The sequence below is a fragment of the Erinaceus europaeus genome, chromosome 20 (assembly GCF_950295315.1).
Source record: "Erinaceus europaeus chromosome 20, mEriEur2.1, whole genome shotgun sequence".
Lineage (NCBI taxonomy): Eukaryota > Metazoa > Chordata > Mammalia > Eulipotyphla > Erinaceidae > Erinaceus > Erinaceus europaeus.
This window is the reverse complement of record NC_080181.1, coordinates 37806518-37829560: the sequence shown is the minus strand read 5'-3', so window position 1 is coordinate 37829560 and position 23043 is coordinate 37806518. Positions and strand designations below refer to the sequence as shown.

At 43.5% G+C, this 23043-nt stretch overlaps 1 protein-coding gene across 4 annotated transcripts in view; it reads right to left on the bottom strand.

Moving 5' to 3' along the window:
* Window positions 1-9371: 9371 nt before the first annotated feature.
* The window catches only part of HERC2 (HECT and RLD domain containing E3 ubiquitin protein ligase 2), a 206635-nt gene continuing 192963 nt past the window's right edge, over window positions 9372-23043 (bottom strand). For all 4 annotated transcript variants that reach the window (XM_060179237.1, XM_060179240.1, XM_060179238.1 and 1 more), the window contains 8 exons: window positions 21211-21294; window positions 17402-17543; window positions 17099-17293; window positions 16360-16472; window positions 12876-13066; window positions 11987-12092; window positions 11413-11625; window positions 9372-10367 (listed from right to left, as the gene is read on the bottom strand). In XM_060179237.1, coding sequence (XP_060035220.1) covers window positions 10095-10367; window positions 11413-11625; window positions 11987-12092; window positions 12876-13066; window positions 16360-16472; window positions 17099-17293; window positions 17402-17543; window positions 21211-21294 — 1317 coding nt within the window. In that variant the 3' untranslated portion in view covers window positions 9372-10094. The remainder of the gene's footprint in view (window positions 10368-11412; window positions 11626-11986; window positions 12093-12875; window positions 13067-16359; window positions 16473-17098; window positions 17294-17401; window positions 17544-21210; window positions 21295-23043) is intronic.

The following is a 23043-nucleotide window of genomic DNA, read 5'->3' as shown; positions in this document are numbered from 1 at the left end:
TCTGTCATCATGTTCCAGGACCTGTCACCCAATATAAGTTCTATGAAGTACTGATCTGCTCAGATATGTGTTCCAATAACTAGAATAATAGCTAATACAGTACAGATATTTAGTGAACTTGTTGCTTGTCTATACACCCTTATACACCTGGCACAAGCTGAAGGACCAGCCTAGTGGAGGTCACTGGGCTGGGATGTGAGTCACAGCCAGCTGCTGAGGAAAGGGGTGCAGCTTTGGTCCAATGTTCATCCACACCCTCCTCAAGGTGTCCATCTCAGAAAGGCAAGATAGGAACAGGAGGTCTCAGGGAGCCCACTAGAGATTCTGGCAGTATACCCCAAAATAATTTTGATCCATACTCCCAGTGGGGGAGAAATTATATGGGGAAGATAACCAGAGAGTTCTGAATTCCAACTCCACCAAGACCCAGAGAGAGAAGAGGAAAAAGGGAGGAACATTTTAATGTAATAATAGGTGTGGGTGTGACTTGGAAAGAAAGGGAAGATAGGACCATGGAAAAAATGAGTAAATGTATGCAAATATAGACAGATAGCTGTAAAAATAAGTTAACCCATATCTGCAACCTTAGAACTGCTGTAGCTTCCAATGGAGAAATTGGGAGTTCAGTACTCTGGTGGTGGGAGTGGTGCATAGTTCTACCCTTGTTACCTTGTAATTTTGTAAATCAATATTAAATCACTAATAAAAAATAAAGGAAGCACTAAACACTAAATAAATTCTTATTAATCAGCTGTAAGAGAGGGAAAGATTCTTGCAGTAAAGAATCTTCCCACCACATTACTCATTACAAATGAGTAATGCAGGGGAGGCTTAGTTTTATGTATGAACAGAAGCAACAATGAGAACTAGGGTTCCCTCCTGCACTGCTGGTGGGAATGTCAATTGGTCTAACCTCTGTGGAGAGCAGTCTGTAGAACTCTCAGAAGGCTGGAAATGAACCTACCCTATGATCCTGCAATTACTCTCTTGGGGATATATCCTGAGGAATCAAACATACCCATCCAAAAAGATGTTCATAGCAGCATAATTTGTAATAGTCAAAATCTGGAAGCTGCCGGGATAGCCTGAGGGTGCTTCTTCCCCAGCAAGTGCTCTCTGGGTTGGAGAGAACTCAACTGGAGCCAATCTAGGCTGCTGCATGGGAGAGGGATCAGGAACTCCTGCCGAGCTAACAAGCTAAGGAGGCAGGAGATACACTCTGGAACTCTCAGAGCCAGAAAGCAATTCCAAGTGTTTTTACTCAGAAAAGCAGCTTGTATATATACTAGCCAAGTAGGGTGTAAACAGGGTGTGACGTAGAGGGTGGAGCAAAAAAAAGAGATTGGTGAAAATCAGGGTGTGACAAGGAGAGGGGGCAGAGCAGGCGAGAATTCTACCACTGAACCACCAATGCCCTGGAGGGAGGGTGGTGCTAAATTAACAGTGAAACCACTGTTATGTAAATAGACCGCAGCTTTAAGTGGGATCAAACCAATGCCCTGCAGGCACATGCCAGTGCTTAGTTAAGCAGGATTAGAGACAGAAGCACGCCAAGCCCGCTGGCAACAACTCACGGAAAGTCTGAACTTCACCCACTCAAGTAGGAAGGCCTGGAAGCTTCTTCATAGTCTGGGTGCCGGTAGCCAACCCTCTCCCGTCTCCCATCTTCCCGCATCTCCAAACTCAGTGGCCAGTCACCTAACTCAAGTTGGACGTGCTAAGATCAACCCAGTCTGGAAAAGAGAAATTTCCCATGAGTGGTCATCCCACTTCCGGTTATCTTGTCCATCTCCAAAACTCTCTCCCTTTACACTGTCTGAACTGGAAGACGCTTTGAAGAGGGTTAAACCGGAACGGCTGTTGGCTATGATAACATCACCCCAGAACTCATTCTTAACTTGGGCCCCGCGGCAAAGAAGTGGCTCACTACATTCCTGTCCCACATCTTGGAATCCGAATCTATGCCCAAAATTTGGCGTCGTGCGAAGATCATAGCAGTTTTGAAACCAAAGAAAGACCCAACACTGGCCGCCAGCTATAGACCAATTTCTCTCCTCTCCGCTTGTTACAAACTCCTTGAGAGGCTGCTTCTGTCACGAATTTCTCCTCTTACAGAGAAATTCCTATCACCCGCCCAAGCTGGTTTCCACCCAGGAAGATCTACCTGCGAACAAGCCCTGGCCCTCTCAACTTACATTGAAAATGGATTCCAGAAGAATTTAAAGACGGGTGCTGTCTTTGTTGATCTCACAGCAGCCTATGACACGGTCTGGCACTGTGGTCTCCTAGTCAAGATCTCAAGATGCCTGCCTCCATGGGTGGCCAACACTATATCATTTCTTCTCCACAACAGAAGATTCCGGGTGCATTTGGGTGACAAGTCTAGCAGATGGAGACTTGTCTCAAGTGGCCTCCTCCAGGGCTCTGTTCTGGCTCCTACACTATTTAATATTTACATCAATGACCTCCCAGAAACTTCTTCAAGGAAGTTCATCTACGCCGATGACATCTGCTGTGCAACTCAGGCATCTAAGTTTGACATCCTCGAGGAAACACTCACGAAAGACATGTCTCTGATATCTGATTACTGTAAAAAATGGTGACTAATCCCTAGCACTGCAAAAACGGTATCATCTGTTTTCCATCTACACCATGTCTCGGCCTCGCGTGAGCTTAATGTGCAGCTTGGTGGTACGAGAATCCGGCATGAAGCCCAGCCAGTCTATCTTGGCGTTACTCTCGATCGCACTCTGTCATTTCACGAACATCTCATAAAAACTGCAGCAAAGGTGGGCGCGAGGAATAACATCATTGCAAGACTGGCCAGCTCCTCACGGGGTGCAAGCACTTCCACACTACGATCATCATCTCTGGCATTATGCTATTCCACTGCAGAATACTGTGCCCCAGTATAGTTCCGTAGCACCCATGTCCACTTGGTCGATTCCAAATTATATTCCTCCATGAGGATAATTTCTGGAACTATCCATTCCACCCCGGTTCCATGGCTGCCAGTTCTTAGCAACATCGCCCCGCCAGATATTCGTCAGGATGTGGCATCATCTAAGTTCATTTCCCACGTCTACGTTCAACCGGACCTGCCAATATACGCGGATATCTTTGCCCACCCTGTTCAACGCTTGACGTCTTGTCATCCAATCTGGTCTCCTACGCCTACACTGAACTTCTCTGTTCCAGACTCTTGGAAACAGAGTTGGCAGTCAGCTGAGGTAAAGAACAAACACCTCATCACAGACCCCTGCAAGTGTCAACCCGGCTTTGACCTAGCACGTTATATTGGGCCCTCCTCAATCGCTATCGAATAGGCCATGGCCGGTGCGCCGCTATGTTCCTTCACTGGGGAGCCAGAGACGACCTGAACTGCCCCTGCGGCTACAGACAGACTATGACCCACATAGTCAATGACTGCCACCTCTCCAGATTCAAAGGAGGTCTCGAAACTTTACATCAGGCTCAACCTGACGCTGTTGTCTAGCTACAGAAGAAGGGCAAACACTAGAAGAAGAAGTGACAGAAGCTTTAAGCCAGGGGAGCTGGCATACTACCCAACAGGAAGCAACCTGTTGTCCAACAACAGACGAGTGGCTAAAAATGTTGTAGCATATATATATATATACATATATATATATGTATACATACATATGTATGTATGTATACATACATGTATATATACATATATACACAACGGAATACTACTCAGCTATTAAGAATGATGAATTCAACTCTTCATCTCATCTTACATGGAACTTGTAGTCATCGTGTTAAGTAAAATAAGCCAGAAAGAGAAGAGGATAAATAAGAGATAATCTCACTCATAAAAATTGAAAAAAAAAAAAAAAAAAGAATAGAAGGGGAAACACAAAGCAGAACTTGGACTGGGTTTGGTATACTGCACCAGAGTAAAGAACTCTGGGGGGACTAGGGAAAGATAGAAACAGGCTGGGAGTATGGATTGACCTGTCATTGCCCATATCCAGCAGAGAAGCAATTACAGAAGCCAGACCTCCCACCTTCAGCACCCCATAAAGATCTTTGGTCCATAATCCCAGAGGGATAAAGAATAGGGAAGTTTCCAGTGGTGGTGGGGGGATATAGAACTCTTGTTGATCATTATTAAATCATTAAAAATAAAAGGACTCTGGGTGCTCTGGGTAGGGGGCACTTTCAGGTCCTGGTGCATGATGGTGGAGGAGGGTCTAGGCTGGGGGGTGAAAACATTTCAGAAAACTGAGAAATTTTACACATGTACCAATAACTGTATTTTCTGTAACCATCAATCCCTCCAAAAAAAAAAAAAAGAATGAGAACTAGGAATGATCACAAGACACAGGGCAGTGAGAAACCCCCATGATCGCAAGCCCTGCATGCCCCTGGCGGCTCCCATCTGACCCAGAGAACAGTCTGTCTGGGCTGATAGTTTTAATTCAGAGCAACTCAACAGGGGATTTCACAATGACTTTGACATTTCAAAAGGAATGTCAGACTTCCCCCTTCTTTCCAGCTGCTCCCAAATGAAATATCTTGGCAGGTCAGGGTGGTTCACACATACATGGATTTAGGAAGCTCTGGTAATCCCAGCTTTCTAGTTAACCCTGAAGTTTCCAGTTAACACCAATAGAAATTGGTGTTCAGCATGCCGGCCAGTATATGTACTGGTGAAATTGAACAGGTATGTGAGAATGACCTACATTAATAAAACAGCAAGAGTGAGGGTAGATAGCATGATGGTTATACAAAGAGACTCTCATGGGCTCCAAAGTCTCAGGTTCAACCCCTTCTACCACCATAAGCCACAGCTGAGCAGTGCTCTGGGAAAATAAAAAATTGACTTACAAAATTGTAAGATAATAGGGGTATAATTCCACACCATTCCCACCATCAGAGTTCTGTGTTTTCATCCCCTCCACTGGAAATTGCAGTAATGCTCCCAAGATCAATGATTTGGGATGATTATATATATATATTTTTTTCTTTTTTTCTTCAGCAGTCCTGCCTTCACTTCCTTTCTAAGTCACCCCTGCACCTATTCTGTCTTTCCTTTTTTCCACTTCTCAGATAAGGGAAATAGTGCCTAGATTCCTCTTGTGTTTGGCACAAAGGTCTTTTGCATAACCATTATGCTATCTCCCCAGCCAGGCAATACCACTCTTAGGCACTTATCCAAAGAACATTCAAACACTGGTTAGAAGGAACATACGCACCCCTATATTCATAGCTGCATTATACACAAATAGCCAAAAACTAGAAGCAGCCTAAATAAGTGCCCATCAACAGATGACTGGCTAAAGATTAAATTATGAGGTATTTATTCCATGGAATACTACTCTGCAATAAAAAATGATTTGTCTTTTTTGTACAATGGATGGAATTGGCTGTGATCATGTTTAAGAAAATAAGTAAAAGATGAAAGACCAGATGGTTTCATTCATATATGGAATCTAGAGAACTGATACACATGAACTTACAAAAGAGAGAAAGAGAGAGAGAGAGAGAGAGAGGAGGAAGAAGGAAGAAAAAGACAACAAAAGCAAACAAACTGTTTTTTAAGACTATGAGAACTACGGTGGTTATCTTTGGGAAGTGGGAAGGTGGGGACACAAAATCTCGGTGTGAGTGCTATGTGGAACTCTACCTTTACTCTTACAACCTTGTAACCCATTATTAGTAGGAAAAATAAATACACACAGAGGAAAATGAACAGGTGTTCATTATAAACTTGTCAGCAGATTCTGCCTCCACCTTTTCTGGTGCACCAAAAGACCCTGAAACAGGTACCAGCTTTTTCAAAAATTTATATAATTTTTATTTATAAAATGGAAATATTGACAAGACCATAGGATAAGAGGAGTACAATTCCACACAATTCCCACTACCAGGATTCCATATCCCATCCCCTCCCCTGATAGTTTCCCTATTTTTTATCCCTCTGGGAACATGGCCTCAGGATCATTATGGGGTGCAGAAGGTGGAAGGTCTGGCTTCTGTAATTGCTTTCCACTGAACATGGGCATTGGCAGGTCAACCCATATCCCAAGCCTGTCTCTCTAGTGGGGAAGGGGTCTGGGGAGGAGGGGCTCCAGGACACATTGGTGGGGTTGTCTGCCCAGGGAAGTCTGGTTGGCATCATGGTAGCATCTGGAACCTGGTTGGCAAGTAATAAGCTGAAGGGTTGACATTCCACGCCTGACATACACTGTCTGAAGTGAAACATGCCAAGGTGGTACTGGTTGCATTGCTTACGTTGGGATCAGCAGATGCAGTATCAGTTGGTATGAACTGAGAGAAGCATGCAGGAAAGTGAGTTCCACCATAAAGGTTCCAGTACTGGGAGACATACAGGCTTTATAGAAAAAGAGGAAGGTTCCTGTTGCCTTAGGGTTCCTGTTGCCTTAGGGTTTAATAGATAGTTATAGCCAAATCATTGGGTTAACTTTGAAAATTCCATTGTTAGGATTTGCTGTATCATACAAGACCTCACCATAATTTATGTCCTTTTATGCTATTTACATAATAGCCATATTTTACAAAGTAATGCCACCAATTGTTTCTGTTCTTTCTGGTTTAAGCTTTTAGGATATTTACTAATTCAAAGAACAAGTCATTATTAGAATATTAACAATTTGAGCCCACTGTTAAAATTCAATCTGATCACTATTTGAAGTTTTAAGTGCTTAGATTGAAGGAACTCAGAGCTATGGTTTACACATGAAAAAGTTTGAGACATTCTATCCATTTTCCCTCTCTCACGTTAATTTGTGATTTATGAGACTATAAGTTAATAGCAGTATATATTAACACACCATTCCCACCACTAAAGGTATGCCCCCCCCCATGAAGCTGAACATCTACCCTCACACTTCACTCAAGAGATTTTCACTTTGGTGCCATACTCCAAACTCAGATTCTGCTTTGAGTTTCCCCTTCTGTTCTTTCTCAACTTCTGTTTATGAGTGGGGTCATCCCATACTCATCTCTGTCTTTCTGACTTAGCTCACTTAACATAATTCCTTCTAGCTCCATCCAAGATGGGTCAGAGAAGGTGGGTTCATTGTTCTTAATAGCTGTGTAGTATTCCATTGGTCTTATACCACATCATACCACATTTATATCAATTATACCACAGCTTTCTCAGCCATTCATGTGTTGTTGGGGACCTCATTTGCTTCTGGGTTTTAGCTATTACAAATTGTGCTGCTATGAACATAGGTGTACACATATCTTTTTGGTTGGGTGTTATGGAGTCCTTAGAATATATCCCTAGAAATTACTGGGTCATATGGGAAGTCTATTTCTAGCTTTGTGAGGGTTCTCCAGACTGCTTTCCACAGAGGTTGGACCAATTTACATTCCCATTAGCAGTGTGGGAGGGATCCTTTGTCCCCACAACCTCTCCAGCATTTGTTTCTGCTGTCATTTTTTATGTATGCCATTCTCACAGGGGTGAGGTGGTATCTCAGTGTTGTCTTTATTTGTATTTCTCTGACAATCAGTAACCTGGAGCAACTGTTCATGTGTTTGTTAGCCTTTTGGATCTCTCCCATAGTGAATATTCTGTTCATATCTTCTGCCCATTGCTTTTTTGTTGCTAAGTTTGGTGATCTCTTTGTATATATTGGTTATTAGTCTCTTGTCTGATGTATGGCGTGTAAAGATCTTCTCCCATTCTGAGAGGTCTCTGTTTGGATGGTGTGCTTTTTTTTTTTAATTTCTAAAATATATTTTAATTATTTTCCGTTTTGTAGCTTTTGCTGGGGGTGGTGGTTTCTTTTGCTGTGCAGAAACTTTTCAATTTGATGTAGTCCCAATGATTTTTGTTTTAGTCTTCCTAGCAATTGGATTTGTATCATCAAAGATGTCCCAGAGGTATAGGCAGGAAAGTGTTCCACCAATGTTTTCCTATTTGATAGTTCCTGGTCTAAAATCCAGGTCCTTGATCCATTTGGAGTTGACTTTTGTTTCTGGTGAGATAAAGTGATTCAGTCTCATTCCTCTACATGTTTCAACCCAGTTTTCCCAGCACATTTATTGAAGAGAGCCTCCTTCCTCCATTTAGTATTTTGGGCCCCTTTATCAAAAATTAGATGTTCATAGGTGTGGGGGTTTAGTTCTGGGCTTTCAATTCTGTTCTACTGGTCTGTGTACCTATTTTTGTTCCAGTACCAGGGTGTTTTGATTATGATGGCTTTATAATATAGTTTGAGATCTGGGAGTGTGATACCTCCATTTCTGTTTCTTTTCCTCAAGATTGTTTTGGTGATTCCAGGTGTTTTCTGGTTCCAGATAAATGACTGTAATTTTTGTTCTATTCTCTTAAAGGACGTTGGTGGGACTTTGATGGGTATCATATTAAGTTTGTATATAGCTCTGGGTAGAATATTCATTTTGATGTTAATTCTTCCAGTCCATGAGCATGGGATATCTTTCCATTTCTTTGTATCATTTTCTTTGAATAGTGACTTATAGTTTTCAGTATACAAGTCTTTCACTTCTTTGGTCAGGTTTATTTCTATGTAATATTTTATTGATTTTATTGTGACAATGAATGGGAAAGATTTCTGGATATCCTCTTCTTTGGATTTACTGTTGTCATAAAGAAATGCCACTGGTTTTTGTACATTGATTTTTATATCCTGACATTTTGCTATGTTGTCTAATGATTTCCAGTAGTTTTCTGCTACATTCTTTAGGTTTTTCTATGTATACTATCATATCATTTACAGACAGTGAGAGTTTGACTTCTTCCCTTCCAATCTGTATTCCTCTAAGAAAACAAGCTTAAGGTATGAGCCAAACTGAATAAATGATAGTCTGGGGATTCACTAATATGGGCATGGTTAAGTTCCCAGAAAAAAAAAACAACTTTATCTTTAGATCGTCTGATGAAAAAGTCTCTCCCTGAATAAAGGAACTGCTTCCAGACATGAAATCCCCACTTCTGCTTCCATCTGTTACCACTGGCATAAAATTCTAGTGCACTGGGCCTGTCAGCCAATCCTCCTGCCCTAGTCTCAGTCCAACCTTTGCATAGAGCCTGACACACAGAAGATCTTAAAATAAGCAGTTCACATCCTACCACAGGGCAGAGTGAACCAGAAACGCTTCTGTCACAGGCAAGTGGGAAGAACTGTCTACACAGATGTGAGGACTTTGGGGCTCCTGATGGCCCCCCTCACAACAGCCACTGGTCCCCCAAGACTTTTCTATTTCCCTAAATGGCCCCCTTCTTTCATCAAGTGAGTTTGGCTTTTCCATTTAGAACTGGACAGGAATAACTTAGTACAGGACATCTATAAATTGTATATTTCTAGAACATTTATCAGTGCTCATGTAGGCAGGTAAGAAAGTTCGGCTTAAAATTTTGTGACAGATGTTTTATTTATATGGAATTGTACATCATACAAACATTATATATAGTATACTTTCCATGACAGAAGTTATGACACTCTCACAGAAAGGTTGAGTAACACATGACAAATGCTGAAATGTGCACCCGGGGAAGAAGAGAGCATGGGCCTTTTGTTCTTTTGTTTTGTTTTGTTTTTTTAAAAAAACCCTAGATGCATTCTAGTAATACTGATCATTTAATGTTCAAAAACTTATAATAAACAAAGTCTGGGTAAAATTAATTGAAATATTTATGATGTGACTTAATTGTTACACAGTATTTCTGATGTATAATCCAGACAATGCACAGCACTTGAAAGGAAGAAAAAAAAACTATTGTACCCACAGTAAAAAGGCTTTTTATTCATTTAGGGGAAGGGGGGAGATGCTGCGATTCTGTATTTATATAAACATTTACACACTTTAGTAAATATGGAAATCCTACATATAATGCAGTGTTGGGGGGTGAGAAGACCCTCTTAAGTCTCAAAAATAAATGCTAGTTTCCACATAGTGCTCCATTTGCAAGGCTGACTTTCCCATTATTCCTCAGTTCATTATTACATTCCCCTGCAACCTCTGCCCACCCCTGTACATTTAGAAGACACCCCAACCTTCTGCGCCCCACACAGTAGCACTTGACTTTCCTCCTCAGTCTCATGGGGTTCTTGGTAGGGCATGTCTCTACCTCAGTGTCCCGTTAAATAATCCTGGGTGGAGTCTGAAGCAAATGAATCCACGTCTTCATTCTCTGAATCGTCACTGCTATCATCGGCAGCTGCCTCTCCTGTGAGGGCTATGCGTGCATAATCATCTGTATCTATTGATTTGCAAAAGTGGATGGCGTATTTCAGCTTCTCCTCCAGCACTTGCTTACAGGAATACCTGGGCAACTTCAGCAAAAAGAAGCAGGTATAGGACTCAGGAAGGAAGTGATCAGGAGGGTTGTATTTATCTAATACCTGTTGACAAAAAATGGGAAATAATCAGAGACTATTTATAAAGACTGTTCAAACAGCAAATCTGCTTGATAGCATTCATCACACTCTTATAAAACCATCCTATTTTGGCTAAGAAACAAGTATATGAAAAACATATACTGCAAACAGTGCTTGAAATAAAAAGGAGCAGGTTGGAGCCCCCCCTCTCCATCTGCAGGGAGTCCACTTCATAAGCGGTGAAACAGGTCTGCAGGTGTCTTTCTCTCCCCCTTTCTATCACCCCTCCCCTGTCAATTTCTCTCTGTCCTGTCTAATAAAAATAAGAGAGAAAGAAAAGGGGAGGGGAAAGAGAGAGAGAGATGGGGAGGAGAGGAAGGAAGGAAGGAAGGAAGGAAGGAAGGAAGGAAGGAAGGGAAAATGGCCACTGGGAATGGTAAATTCATCATGCTGGTACTGAACACCAGTGATAACTGGTGGTAGAAAAAAAAAAGAAGAGAAAAAAAAAAGAAAGAGAGAGAGAGAAAGAAAGAAAGAAAGAAATAGGAGCACCTCATTAGCCCTTGCTGAAGATGAGGGTCTGGCTTTGCCCAGGAAGGAACCTGCCCCAAATCTTTGAGCATACAGAGAGTGGACCATCTACCCCAACCTGCCCCTCTGAGGAAGCCCACACTGGAGGGTCTCAGGTGACAGAAAAGAAAGAGAAGTATTGGATCATTTCACCCCAGTGACCTAACATGTGAACAGAATCTGTTTCTAATCCTCAGGCCATAGGATTAGAGTCCAAAGTAAAATTCTTATCTACAAACTGAGGGGTAGGCAGCAGTAGCTGTTTGGCTAATTTCAAATCAAGATATAACAGACACACACATAGATAGCAGTATATTGTGGGGATGATCAGATGCATGTTTTAAAAGCAGCAGGTAGTGGTGCCAAGAGATGTAATCCTCCTTTCCAAAAAGATGGATCCACATGTAATAGGAGAGACCCAGCCAGTCTCCAACATGCTACAGGATCTTGTGGGAGGGACACATCCCTTGACTGCCACCATCCATATGTAGGGCCACACCTGGATGACAAAGTCCCTGCCACGGAAGTCGGCGATGGTTCTGGGCAGTCTTGTCCGGCCCCACACAAAGCGGAGGAAGAGGGAGCGCTCTGTGTTGGAGAAGGATTCCATCACTTCCCAGAACCACTGGACCAGGGGTGCAGAAGGTTCAATCCCTTTGTATGTGGCCACCGACTTCAGGAGATGCAATGGGATGTCTGGGCTGCCGCACACCTGTGGAAAGACATTGTCAGGGCTATTTCCTGAGTATAGGATCCATCTTGAAATTTCTTCCCACCAAGGTTTGTCTGGGGACGGGGTGTGTGAGGCCTGAGGGGACAGGTAGGAGAACCAAGGTGTGTGTGTTGGGAGCTAGGAAGGATGGAAGCAATAGCACTCACTCCCCAAACTCATCTTTATTTCTGTCAATATATTAACACAACTTGATTCAGATTTTCAAGTGAAAATTTAACTGAGAGATTAAAAAGAGGTACTAGTCAATGCACAATAGGGAGTTTCAGGGTGACAGCTGAGGGCAGGGGCTGGGGGGTTGCATGTGTGTGGGGATGGGGATGGGGGTGGAGGAATGGTATACCATTGTTTCCAATTCGTATCCTGTGAAGAGAGAAAGCAGGGGGACGGGCACAACTCGGGCCATCCCCTCCCGAACAGCAGCCACTTGCTCATCAAATTCATGAAGTCTGGAAGAAAAAAGCCCCCTTCTGTGTTTTTATCTTATGTGACAAAGACACTAAAGTCTGACACATAGATGACTGAGACGAGTGCCTGATGGTCAAGGCAGCACAGGACTTAGCACAGGATGAATTCATCTGACTGGCATACAGAAGAGACTCTCACAAACTACTGAAGGTTCCAGACATTTTAAAACATAATTCTCAATGCTGGACACCCGGGAAGATGAGGGAGAAGGACAGAATCAGACTTGCAGAATCAGAAACCCAAGCCGTGTGAACTCATGGGAACAGAGGCAGCTGCTATGTCCAGGACCAGCAGTTGGGACACAAAGCAGAAACAGACATGGCTGCCAGGACTGCCCCACCCAAACCCCAGCCAGCACAGTTTACCAAATACACAGAGCCTCACCCCCACACCTGGCCAAAGGCTTCTGCAGAATGTAGGGCCACACAGCTTAGACTTGGGACACTGATTGGAGGCAGAGGGAAGCAGCAGCAGCTGTGAGTGGCACTGCCAATCTGCTTTCTCTGCCAGGACAGTCCCCAGAGCCAAGGCCTACTATACCTTTGTGTTCCAGTCAGAGCCTGGAACCTTGAGACAATAATAAACTACCCTGACCCTGATCACAAAAGAAGCTTTAATGATCACAGAGTAGTAGCTGGAGCTACTGCTACAAGTCCATTAATATTCTACTATACATGAAGCTTTTAGGAAAGAAAAAAAAAAGCAGTTATCCAGCCAAACTCCCCCCTTTTTTTACTACTTTTGCTCCATATTACATCAAATACCTGTAGTTTATCGCCAGCCGGACGTACTCGGCACGGTTGTCCAAGGTGATGTGCGTGTACTTGGAGCTTAGCTGAATGTCCTGGCCGCTAGCGCTTGGTACTGTGAAGGGCAGGCTCATGGCCTCAAACTCCTCTGAGGTAGCTTCATTGTCCCGGATGTACATGAGCCCAGGAATAAAATCTTTATCCACCTTTCAAGGGAAAAAAAGGGAATCAATGTGTTGTCAGGGCTGTTCATGCAACACAGACCCTAACTCACACCCCAGATGCCCAGTCATGCAGTGACCTCAGTTTGCCAGGAGTAAAAGGGAGACTGTGCTAAGAAATAATAGGGTGGGGGCCAGACAGTAGTGCACCCAGTTAAGCACACATAGTACAAAGCACAAGGATCTGGGCTTGAGCTCTTAGCTCTCCACCTGCAGGGGAAATACTTCAACAAGCAGTGAAGCAGGTCTGCAGGTGTCTATCATTCTGTATCCCTTCCCATCTCCACATCCCTCTAAATTTCTCTCTGTCCTGTCCAATAAAATGGAAATAAATAAATAGCCCCCAGGGACAGTGGATTGATAGTGCTGGCATGAAACCCCAGCAATAACCCTGGAGACAAAAAGAAAATGTTTTACAATTACAGAAGCCAGACCTTCCACCTTCTGCACCTCATAATGACCCTGGGTCCATACTCCCAGAGGGATAAAGAATAGGAAAGCTATCAGGGGAGGGGAATGGGATACGGACTTCTGGTGGTGGGAATTGTGTGGAGTTATACTCCTCTTAACAATATCATTTTTGTCAGTGTTTCCTTTTTATAAATAAATTTTTTTTTAAAAAATCCATTGAACAGGGGCTTGGTGGTGGTGCACCTGGCTGAGTGCACATGTTACAATGCACAAGGACCCAGTGCTTTTCCCACCTGCAGGGGGAAAGCTTTGAGAGTGGTGAAGCAGGACTGCAGGTATCTCTCTCCCTCTCTATCACCCCTTTCCCTCTTGTTTTCTGACTGTCTCTAGCCAATAAATAAAGATAATATGTATATTTTAAATCCACTGAACTTTCTCCACCACACAATCCAGTTCATATCTGACTTTAGCCTATCCACCATCTCACCATTCCCTTCGACAATCTCAGTTCTACAGTCCAAGTTTAAAGATCTGGACTTTGCCTATTTCCTTTGGTTTTTTGTTTGTTTGTTTTAGTGCATTATAGGTGAGATAATTCCATATTTCCATTTCATCTAAATTCCTCTAGTATTTCTTGTATGGCCAATTTAGTAGTGATTAAGTCTTTTAACAATTGCTTATCTGAAAGACTCTTCATTATTCATTCAAATCTTAGCAATTGATCTGAATGTATAAATTATTTTTTTTAATATTTATTTTATTTATTTATTCCCTTTGTTGCCTTTGTTTTTTTTATTGTTGTAGTTATTATTGTTGTTGTCGTTGTTGGATAGGACACAGAGAAAGAGAGAGAGGAGGGGAAGACAGAGAGGAGGAAGGAGAGAAAGACAGACACCTGCAGACCTGCTTCACCGCCTGTGAAGCAACTCCCCTGCAGGTGGGGAGCCAGGGCTCGAACCGGGATCCTTATGCCGGTCCTTGTGCTTTGCGCCACCTGCGCTTAACCCTCTGCTCTACAGCCCGACTCCCTAAATTATTCTTAAGTGGAGGTTTTTTATTTTACAAAACTTTGAGTATATCCTGTCAGTCTCTGACCTTTAAGGCTTATCTTGAGAAGTCAGTTCATGGATTACATGACATACCTTAAAGGTGATTACTTGCTTTTCTCTAGTTATTTTTATATGTTTCTCTTTATCTGTGATCTTTGCCATTTAGTTATTCCATACCTTTGTAAGCTTACGTTTGCATCTGTTGTTATTATTGTTGCTATTAATTCTTAGCTCTTACAGCTTCCTAGTCTGATGTCTGCTACTTTTGTTGAAGAAATTCCAGACTACGATTGACTCAAATAAGAATTCTGTCTCTGGGTCCATAACTCCCATGGGGTTAAAGAATAGGAAAGCTATTAGGGGAGGGAATAGGATACAGAGCTCTGGTGGTAGGAATTGTACCCCTCTTATCCTATGGTCTTGTCAGTGTTTCCATTTTATAAATAATTTTAAATATTAAAAAATAGTAATAATAAAAGGAAGGAAGGAATAATAGGGCAATGGACACCTGTCACAGGGAGATGAGAAATTGTACCAATATGTCAATAACTTCACTACAATCCATTTTAACCCAATAAAGAAAAAGAAAAAATGTAGCAACAATAAGAAAGCAGTATACCCAACTGCTTTAAGAAGAACTCATAATTAGAGAAAGTCCTTAAAAATAACCATGGAAGGGAGTCGGGCGGTAGCACAGCGGGTTAAGCGCAGGTGGCGCTAAGCACAAGGACCAGCGGAAGGATCCCGGTTCGAGTCCCCGGCTCCCCACCTGCAGGGGAGTCATTTCACAGGCGGTGAAGCAGGTCTGCAGGTGTCTATCTTTCTCTCCCCCTCTCTCTCTGTCTTCCCCTCCTCTCTCCATTTCTCTCTGTCCTATCCAACAACAATGACATCAATAATAACTACAACAACAACAAAAAAACAACAAAAGGAATAAATAAATAAATAAAATTAAAAAAAAATAATAACCATGGAAGAGGCCAGTTGGTATACCTGGTTGAGTGCACATGTTACGATATGCAAGGATCTGAGGGGTTCAAGCCCCTGGTTCCCACCTGCAGGGGGACACTATGCAAGCGGTAAAGCAGTTTGTAGGTGTTTCTCTTCCACTTCCTATCAATTTCTCTTCTCTATCCAGTAAACAAGTATGTGTGTGTGTGTGTGTGTGTGTGTGTGTGTGTGTAAAGTGTAAATAACTTGGAAGAGCCAGCACTTGCTCATCCATTAGTGTGCACATGTCACAATGCACAAACACTTAGGTTGGAGCCCTAGACCACCACATGGGAACTTCATATTCTATCTAGATGAAAGAGGGGGGAAGGGGAAAGGGCATCAAGAATGATATAGTCTTTGTGCAGGCAGAACACCCAGCAAAAATACAAAACAAAACAAAATATACATATAAACATACATACAGAACAACCACTGTTAGTCAGAGAAAGGTCCTTCCCTTCTGTCCAGGCACTGAGGGGAGGGTAGTCATCACAAGTAAGGTGCTGGAATTGGTGGGTGGGCTTGCTCACCCCCAGGCGTGTGTGTGTGTGTGTGTGTGTGTGTGTGTGTGTGTGTGTGTGTGTGTGTGTGTGTGCTTTCCCCAGACAGGAAAAGGAGGGATTCCAGGCCACAAAACAACATATCAAATTCTAAAAGCAAGGAGTAAATATGGGTGAGTATTTCAGACCATTATTGCTACAGCAAAGTGGTCTGAGTAGGACTCAGGACTTTAGGACAGGCCGTGCTCATTAATCATGCTCAGGGGATGCCCCACTACGCTCTGGCACGCTAACTTGCACATTTTCTCAGCCCTCCCAGAGTTACCTCACTGAGGTCTGCAATGGTGAGGTTCATCCCCGCTAGTTGCTTCCACACAGGCTCAGCCAGATTGAGACTCAGGGGGCTCCCAGTCCGTATGGCGATGCCCAGTAACACACCTGCACGGGCAAAGCACAGGTAACAGGAGAGACTTGAAACTGGAGATGTAAATGTCTACTTAACAACAGAGGAAATAGGTTCTGCCCCAAGGTCTCAGAGTCCTCTAGACTGTCATTTCCCAGAGATTCATATCTGCCCCAAGATATTCTGGCCTGGTCTAAATTCATCATTTCTTTGTGTTCCTATAGTCAAGTGCCTAAGTCTTCCATTCACTCCACCATTAGGTGTGAGTCACACAAAGGCCAACCTCTGTTCCACTGACAGTGCCATGAGTGTGGAGCTTCTACAGGGAGGAGGCAGAGGCACAGTTCCTGGAAAGGTGGAGGCAGCATGAGGTGTTCAGCAGATTATTAATGAACAGGAGGAAGGGACTCACCACTAACCAATCACCCCTGGCTCTGTTTCCCCCCACCCCATTTCGGACACATTTAGCATGCAAAAAACATGGTGGGTTATCTGAGCAACAAAGGCAGCTGCTAATGGCCACACTCTGAACATATCTGCAGGTGCACATGGGAAAAACTAACAGCCTCAGTCACCCCCACGGCAGAGCAAATGTTATACTGGGGTTGGGTGCACAAACCCATCCTGTAACCAACCCCTCACCCCTGTAGGGCAGACCCACCGAGGAAGCGGAACATGTTGGTGTGCACTGGTGCCCTGGCAGCTGGGCTGAACAGGTAGCAGTCACGGTTGGCTCCAGACTCATCTCTCCCATTGGGTGTCACAATCAAAAGGGGGGTGAGTCCATTCTGTAGCTCCTCACAGATTTCGGCTATGGACTCACTGTAGCCGCCACCACAGTCATCCACAGATTCACCTTGAGCAAAAAGCAAAGTCAGCAACTCAAATCATCCCCCCACCATACCCTAGACAGCTGACCCTCAAGGCCATAGGCCTTGGCATGTGCACACTCTCACGCTCTCACCCACAAACTTGACTTTCCAGACACGGTGTGGGAGGAGGAGGCTGTCAGGACTAAAGGAGCTCATCTTGGCACACATCTGCCCAAAGACAGACTTGGTTCCGTCAGGACCTGCAAGGCCACCTTTGCTCCTGGAACGTTTGACCTAGAAAGAAGCAAACTGTGAAGCAGCTGCCCAGAAGAAAGCAGGGACTGCTCCTTCCACAACTCTGTTCACTCTAACTCCCTGTTCTGGCCACCAGGTAGGGGGGTCTGAGTAGGACTGTGAACAAAAGCCATAGATAAGGGCATTCAGGTGTGTAGTATCACACCAACAATCTTGCCCCTTTCGAGCTCTGAAATTAAAAAGACAGAGCAGGCTTGTGTCAGGGAAAAGCCCTTCTCAACTAATCTACAACATGCTCCTCCACCAGTGTTAACTCATATCCTTAACTCCTGCATCCCACATTCACCCCAAAACCAATCTTGCACTCCTTCCCCCAATCACTATGTTCACTCACTCACTCACTCCTCATAGACTGGATGCTCAGCCAAAAGACATCCCCCTCGCCCCCACAACTCTGGGGGTGGGGCCCCAATCACAAGTGACAAGCCTGCATTCATTAGGAAGGGTGGGGTCCAGATGAACACACAGACCATGGTTGACTGGTGTCACAGCTCATCCTCACGCTTCATTACCGTAATCACCTGAATTGGATGTCAGAACTTTTGAAAGTGGCCCTCAAAGTCAACAGCTGTTAGCACTTGAGAGAATTACACCAAGGCCAAATGAGCTCAAACACAATGTACTATGACAGCCAGGATAGTGCCATCCCTCCTCTATTCACCCGTGTGGTTCTAGTCAGCCTTAGGCTCAGCCTGGTTCCTCTCAGTATGATCACTTCTCCTTCCAAGGTTTCTCATCTAAGGTTTCTGAACAAGTCTTGGACACTTAAGGCCCTCAACTTTGTGTGTTTCCATTTGACAACCTGGGCTGTGTTTCAGAATCACATGACATGACATCAAGGTGAAAAGGTAAAAATGAACATAAAGTGTACTTCTATGTTGAGTCTGCCAGCTAAACCCTCACCATGCTTACTTTCTTAGTGAGCACTAGTTTGAGTTTAAATAGCTTATTCTCACTTGGACCAAACACATGCAAATGACCCAGGTTTGAGCCTGACTCCCTCAAATGTTTTTATATACTGTTTTTCAGATTCTATTACAAAACTAAATCAAATTTAACTCCCCCAATCACCTGAACTGAAATGTGTGTAACTGTCATATGAGGTGTCCTCAACAACAGCATCTCCATGGAAGAAGGCCAATGCTACAGCAACTGTGACCACAGGACTGATTGGGAGGAAGTCCTTGTATGGCCTTTCTAGATCAGTGTTGGTATTATGCTTTCAACTTGAACTGGAAGAATGTTTTCTCTGACTTGCTCTATTTTTTGGTCAAAAATACACTATACATTATTCCTTTTCTTTTCCTTTCTTTCTGCACTCCCCCCCCCCCCCCCCCACACACACACACACACACTCACTGCTCAACTCTGGCTTATTGTGGTGTAGGAGATTTAACCTGGGACCCTGGAGCCTCAGGCATTAGAATCTATTTGCTTAACCATTATGCTATTTTTCCTACCCCAAAAAGATACTATTTCTAAACTTTTTTTATGAGGGGGGAGCAGAGTGGGGACTTGCACTTACATCATTCTACTGTGTCTGGGCTGACTTTCTTTGTTTTTCATTATTTTCAGTTTAGAAAGAGAGCGAGAGAAAGAAAAGAGAGAGAGAACCCATAGCATTACTCTACCAACTATGGGGCTTCCTTCCTCTATGGCCATGGTACTCCCATGTGCTCCTAGGGCTGGACCCCAGGGCCCCCCACATGGCAAGGCACACCCTACCTAGTCAGCTATCTCCCAGTCCTAATTCTGACTTATTGAACATCTTCCTTGCTTTAAGATAGGGGGTAAAATCTGAACGAATAGGGATGCTGGATGTGCTGAGGCAGCCCCTAGAGATAAATACTGACAGCATATTATGCTAAAGATTATCTGCTTTAAAAAACAAAAATTCTTAATGTAAAATGTTTGCCCTCTCCCCATTCCACCTTTTCAGACACATGATGGGAAGCATTGGTGGTTCAGTGGTAGAATTCTCAAACATATGATGACCACTTTCATTACAAGACATGCTGCCAAGGACAGGCATCCACCTGAGACTAAAAACTCAGAGACAAGACAAACAGTGTGGTGAACCTGGGCTGCAGGTCACAAGGCTCACTGATGCCCAAAGCCTGTGCACTTGAACACTCTGTAGTCAGACTGCTGGTCTCAAAGCAGCACTGGTGTTGATCCAGGAACACCCAGCCATCTGTGCTGCGTGATCTGTAGCCATCACCCTCCTCACGTGCTTTAGTATTTAAGATGCAGAGCAAACCAAAATGACCCTTCAAGATGAGGAAATAATAGTTGTCTTATGGCCCCTCATTAATCAGACTGACCTACAGCTTAGCATTAAACAGTGACATCAGTGAAGGGACCACTTCCCATCAGTGTGGTCACATGCATTCTACAATAAATGATAAAAGAGTTTTGATATTTTCACTTCAAATGCCCCCAAGTACAATTCTGAAAAAAATTTCTAGTCATGTAACCAACATCAGGGTAAAAATCATGTGTTAACATAAAGGTACAGGAACAAAGATTTTGTTCTTCATAGCTCTCTATTTCTATCCCAAAAGGCGGGGTCACTTTCATTTGCATGTTAAATGTCAAGTGCTGGAAAACAACACAATCAAGGCTGTATTTCCTCTGGCTTTTAATCATTATTATTTTTTTTAACTGTAAGCTGATACATACTTGGCAGCAGTATAAATTCAGAGACAGACTACTTTTCATTTCTTCTACTTACTACCAGGAGAGAGTATTACTATAGTGACAAAACAAACAAACAAACAAAAAACTACCAGAGCCAAGGAGACTGGAGGCTTGAGGGATGAAAACCATGGCATCTGAAATTCATCCTGAGCCCAGGTTCAATCCCTCCATACCACCGTAAGCCAGAACTGAGCAGTGTTGTGGTTAAAACACAAATACACACGCGCGCGCGCACACACACACACACACACACACACACACACACACACACACACACGTACGTCACTGAAGCCATCTGGCTGCTGCTTAGAATCTAGGGCACATGCAGAGATGGGGCTGTGTCAGATGGCCTGACTGCATTCCCCCCCCGCCAAAAAAAAAAAGCACAGACTCCAGTCCTCAGTAGGAGTCTGACAGAAAACTAGGAGTACACAGGAAGCCTGTGAACACAAATAGTCATGCGCTATGCTCACAATGCTGTTTGTGGGGGGATACACAACAGCAAGTTAGTTACAAAAGAGTGCACAGGGCAAGGGTAAGCCTAATGGTTATGCAGAGACTCTCATTCCTGAGGCTCTGAAGGGCCAAGTTCAATTCCCTGCACCACCATAAGCTAGAGCTAAGTAGTGCTGTGGTTAAAAAAAAAAAAAAAAAAGATTACGAAAGAGTGCAGTTGTTTCAAACACACACACACACACACACACACACACAAGTCAGCAACACACACACACATAAATGTCAGCAATACAGGTTCTGGATTATGTGAAACAAGTCTTTTTAACTTTAGTTGCAAAAATATGTTTTCACTCACCACCCCACAACACCAGAACGAGCACAGAGGTGGCACCTGGCTCTCCATAGCAAGGATCTGCCATCCCTATCATGTGCTCCAGCCTATGCAACCATCACATCTTAGCAAAGACAGCAAGCACTCCACACTAGTTACCTGGATTCGGTTCAACTCCACTACAGGACCATGCTGGCGATCTCGCACCATTGTTGCTTGTACAACTTTTCTGAAAGCTGCCTCCTAAAACCCAATAGGCAGACAAAATTTAGAATCAGATGCAGAAAGTATCAGCCACAGATAAATTATCTTATATTTTTACCTGAAAGCAGGATTACACTAGAGTTTGCAGTGAGTACCTCCCCAACACTTCCTCTCCACTATTCCAATCTTGGGATCCATGTTTGCTCAACAAATTGATTGGCTTTGTATGTTAACTCTCTTTTCAATCACCAGGTTCCAGATGCCACCAGGATGCTGGCTAGGCTTCCCTGGATTGAGGACCCCACCAATGTGTCCTGGAGCTCAGCTTCCCCAGAGACCCACCTGACTAGGGAAAGAGAGAGGCAGACTGGGAGTATGGACCGACCAGTCAACACCCATGTTCAGCAGGGAAGCAATTACAGAAGCCAGACCTTCTACCTTCTGCAACCCTCAACGACCCTGGGTCCATGCTCCCAGAGGGCTAGAGAATGGGAAGGCTATCATGGGAGAGGGTGGATTATGGGGATTGGGTGGTGGGAATTGTGTGGAGTTGTACCCCTCCTACCTTATGCCTTTGTTCACTAATCCTTTCTTAAATTAAAAATTTAAATAAAAAAAAAAAAAAAAAAGATTTCCCAAGGAAAAATGGAAGAAAAAAAAAAAAAAAAAAAAGAAAAGTGGAATGTATACTCTAATTCTATTTTTAATACCTATTTGAAAGTGGGGTAGTACTTTGAAATTAATCATCGTTTCTAAAAAAAAATGGAGAACCAAAAAAAAAAAAAAAAAAAAATTATCTTATATTTTGTCTAAAACCTTCAGTCTTTGAGGCCAGGAGACGGCCCCATCTTTATCCATCAGGTAAAGCGTGAGGACCTGGCTTCAAGACCCATTTACCACATGAGAGCACCATGCAAAAAGGGAGGTTATTCATGAGTGGTGGGATGGTGCCGTAGTGACTCTCTTCTCTTATCTTCTAGGGGTGGGGGACCTTTCTTTTATGGAAAATGAAAAACAACAACCACAGCCATCTATACATCTATAAATTCTTTTTAGCAGGTTGTGAGTTGGTTGAGAAGGAGCAGCCTGGCCCTGAAGCAAAACCTGCTGAGTGGGCACTGGCTGGGTGGGCACACAGCACCAGAATGTGCTATAGACTCAGGCCAGGTTCTAAGGATCAACTACTGAGTTGTTGAAAAAGTTATGATGGGGGGCAGGCGGTGGTATCCCAGTTAAATGTTCATATTACCATGCACAAGGGCCGGGGTTCAAGCCCCTGCTCCCCACCTGCAGGGGGAATGCTTCATGAGTGGTGAAGCAAGTTTGTGGGTATCTGTCTTTTCTTTTTATCTCCCCCTCCTCCCTCTTAATTTCTCTCTGACCTGTCAAATAAAAATAGAAAGGAAAATTAAAAATTAAAAAAGAAAAGGAAAAAGGAAAAAAGGACTGCCTGCACGGAGCCCCAGTGATAACCCTAATGGCAAAAAAAAAAAAAAAAAAAAAATCGTAATATATTCTTCTATGCAAAACTGTAGTGACTTTTCTGACAACCAACAGAAAATCAAGGCTTGCCAGGTGAACTGCTAGTCCAGTAGTAGTTCACTAGGCCTCAGTATTACTATGCTGACAGAGGTACTAACTGCCAAACAGCGATAAAGCTAGGGAGGCAGTCAGACTTGGCTGAAGATGGGAGCAAGGCTACAATGCTAATTTTTAAACAAAAACTCCAATAGAGAAAAACAAAAAACACACAGGCACTAAGCACTTGGATACCCAGGGCAGAGATAG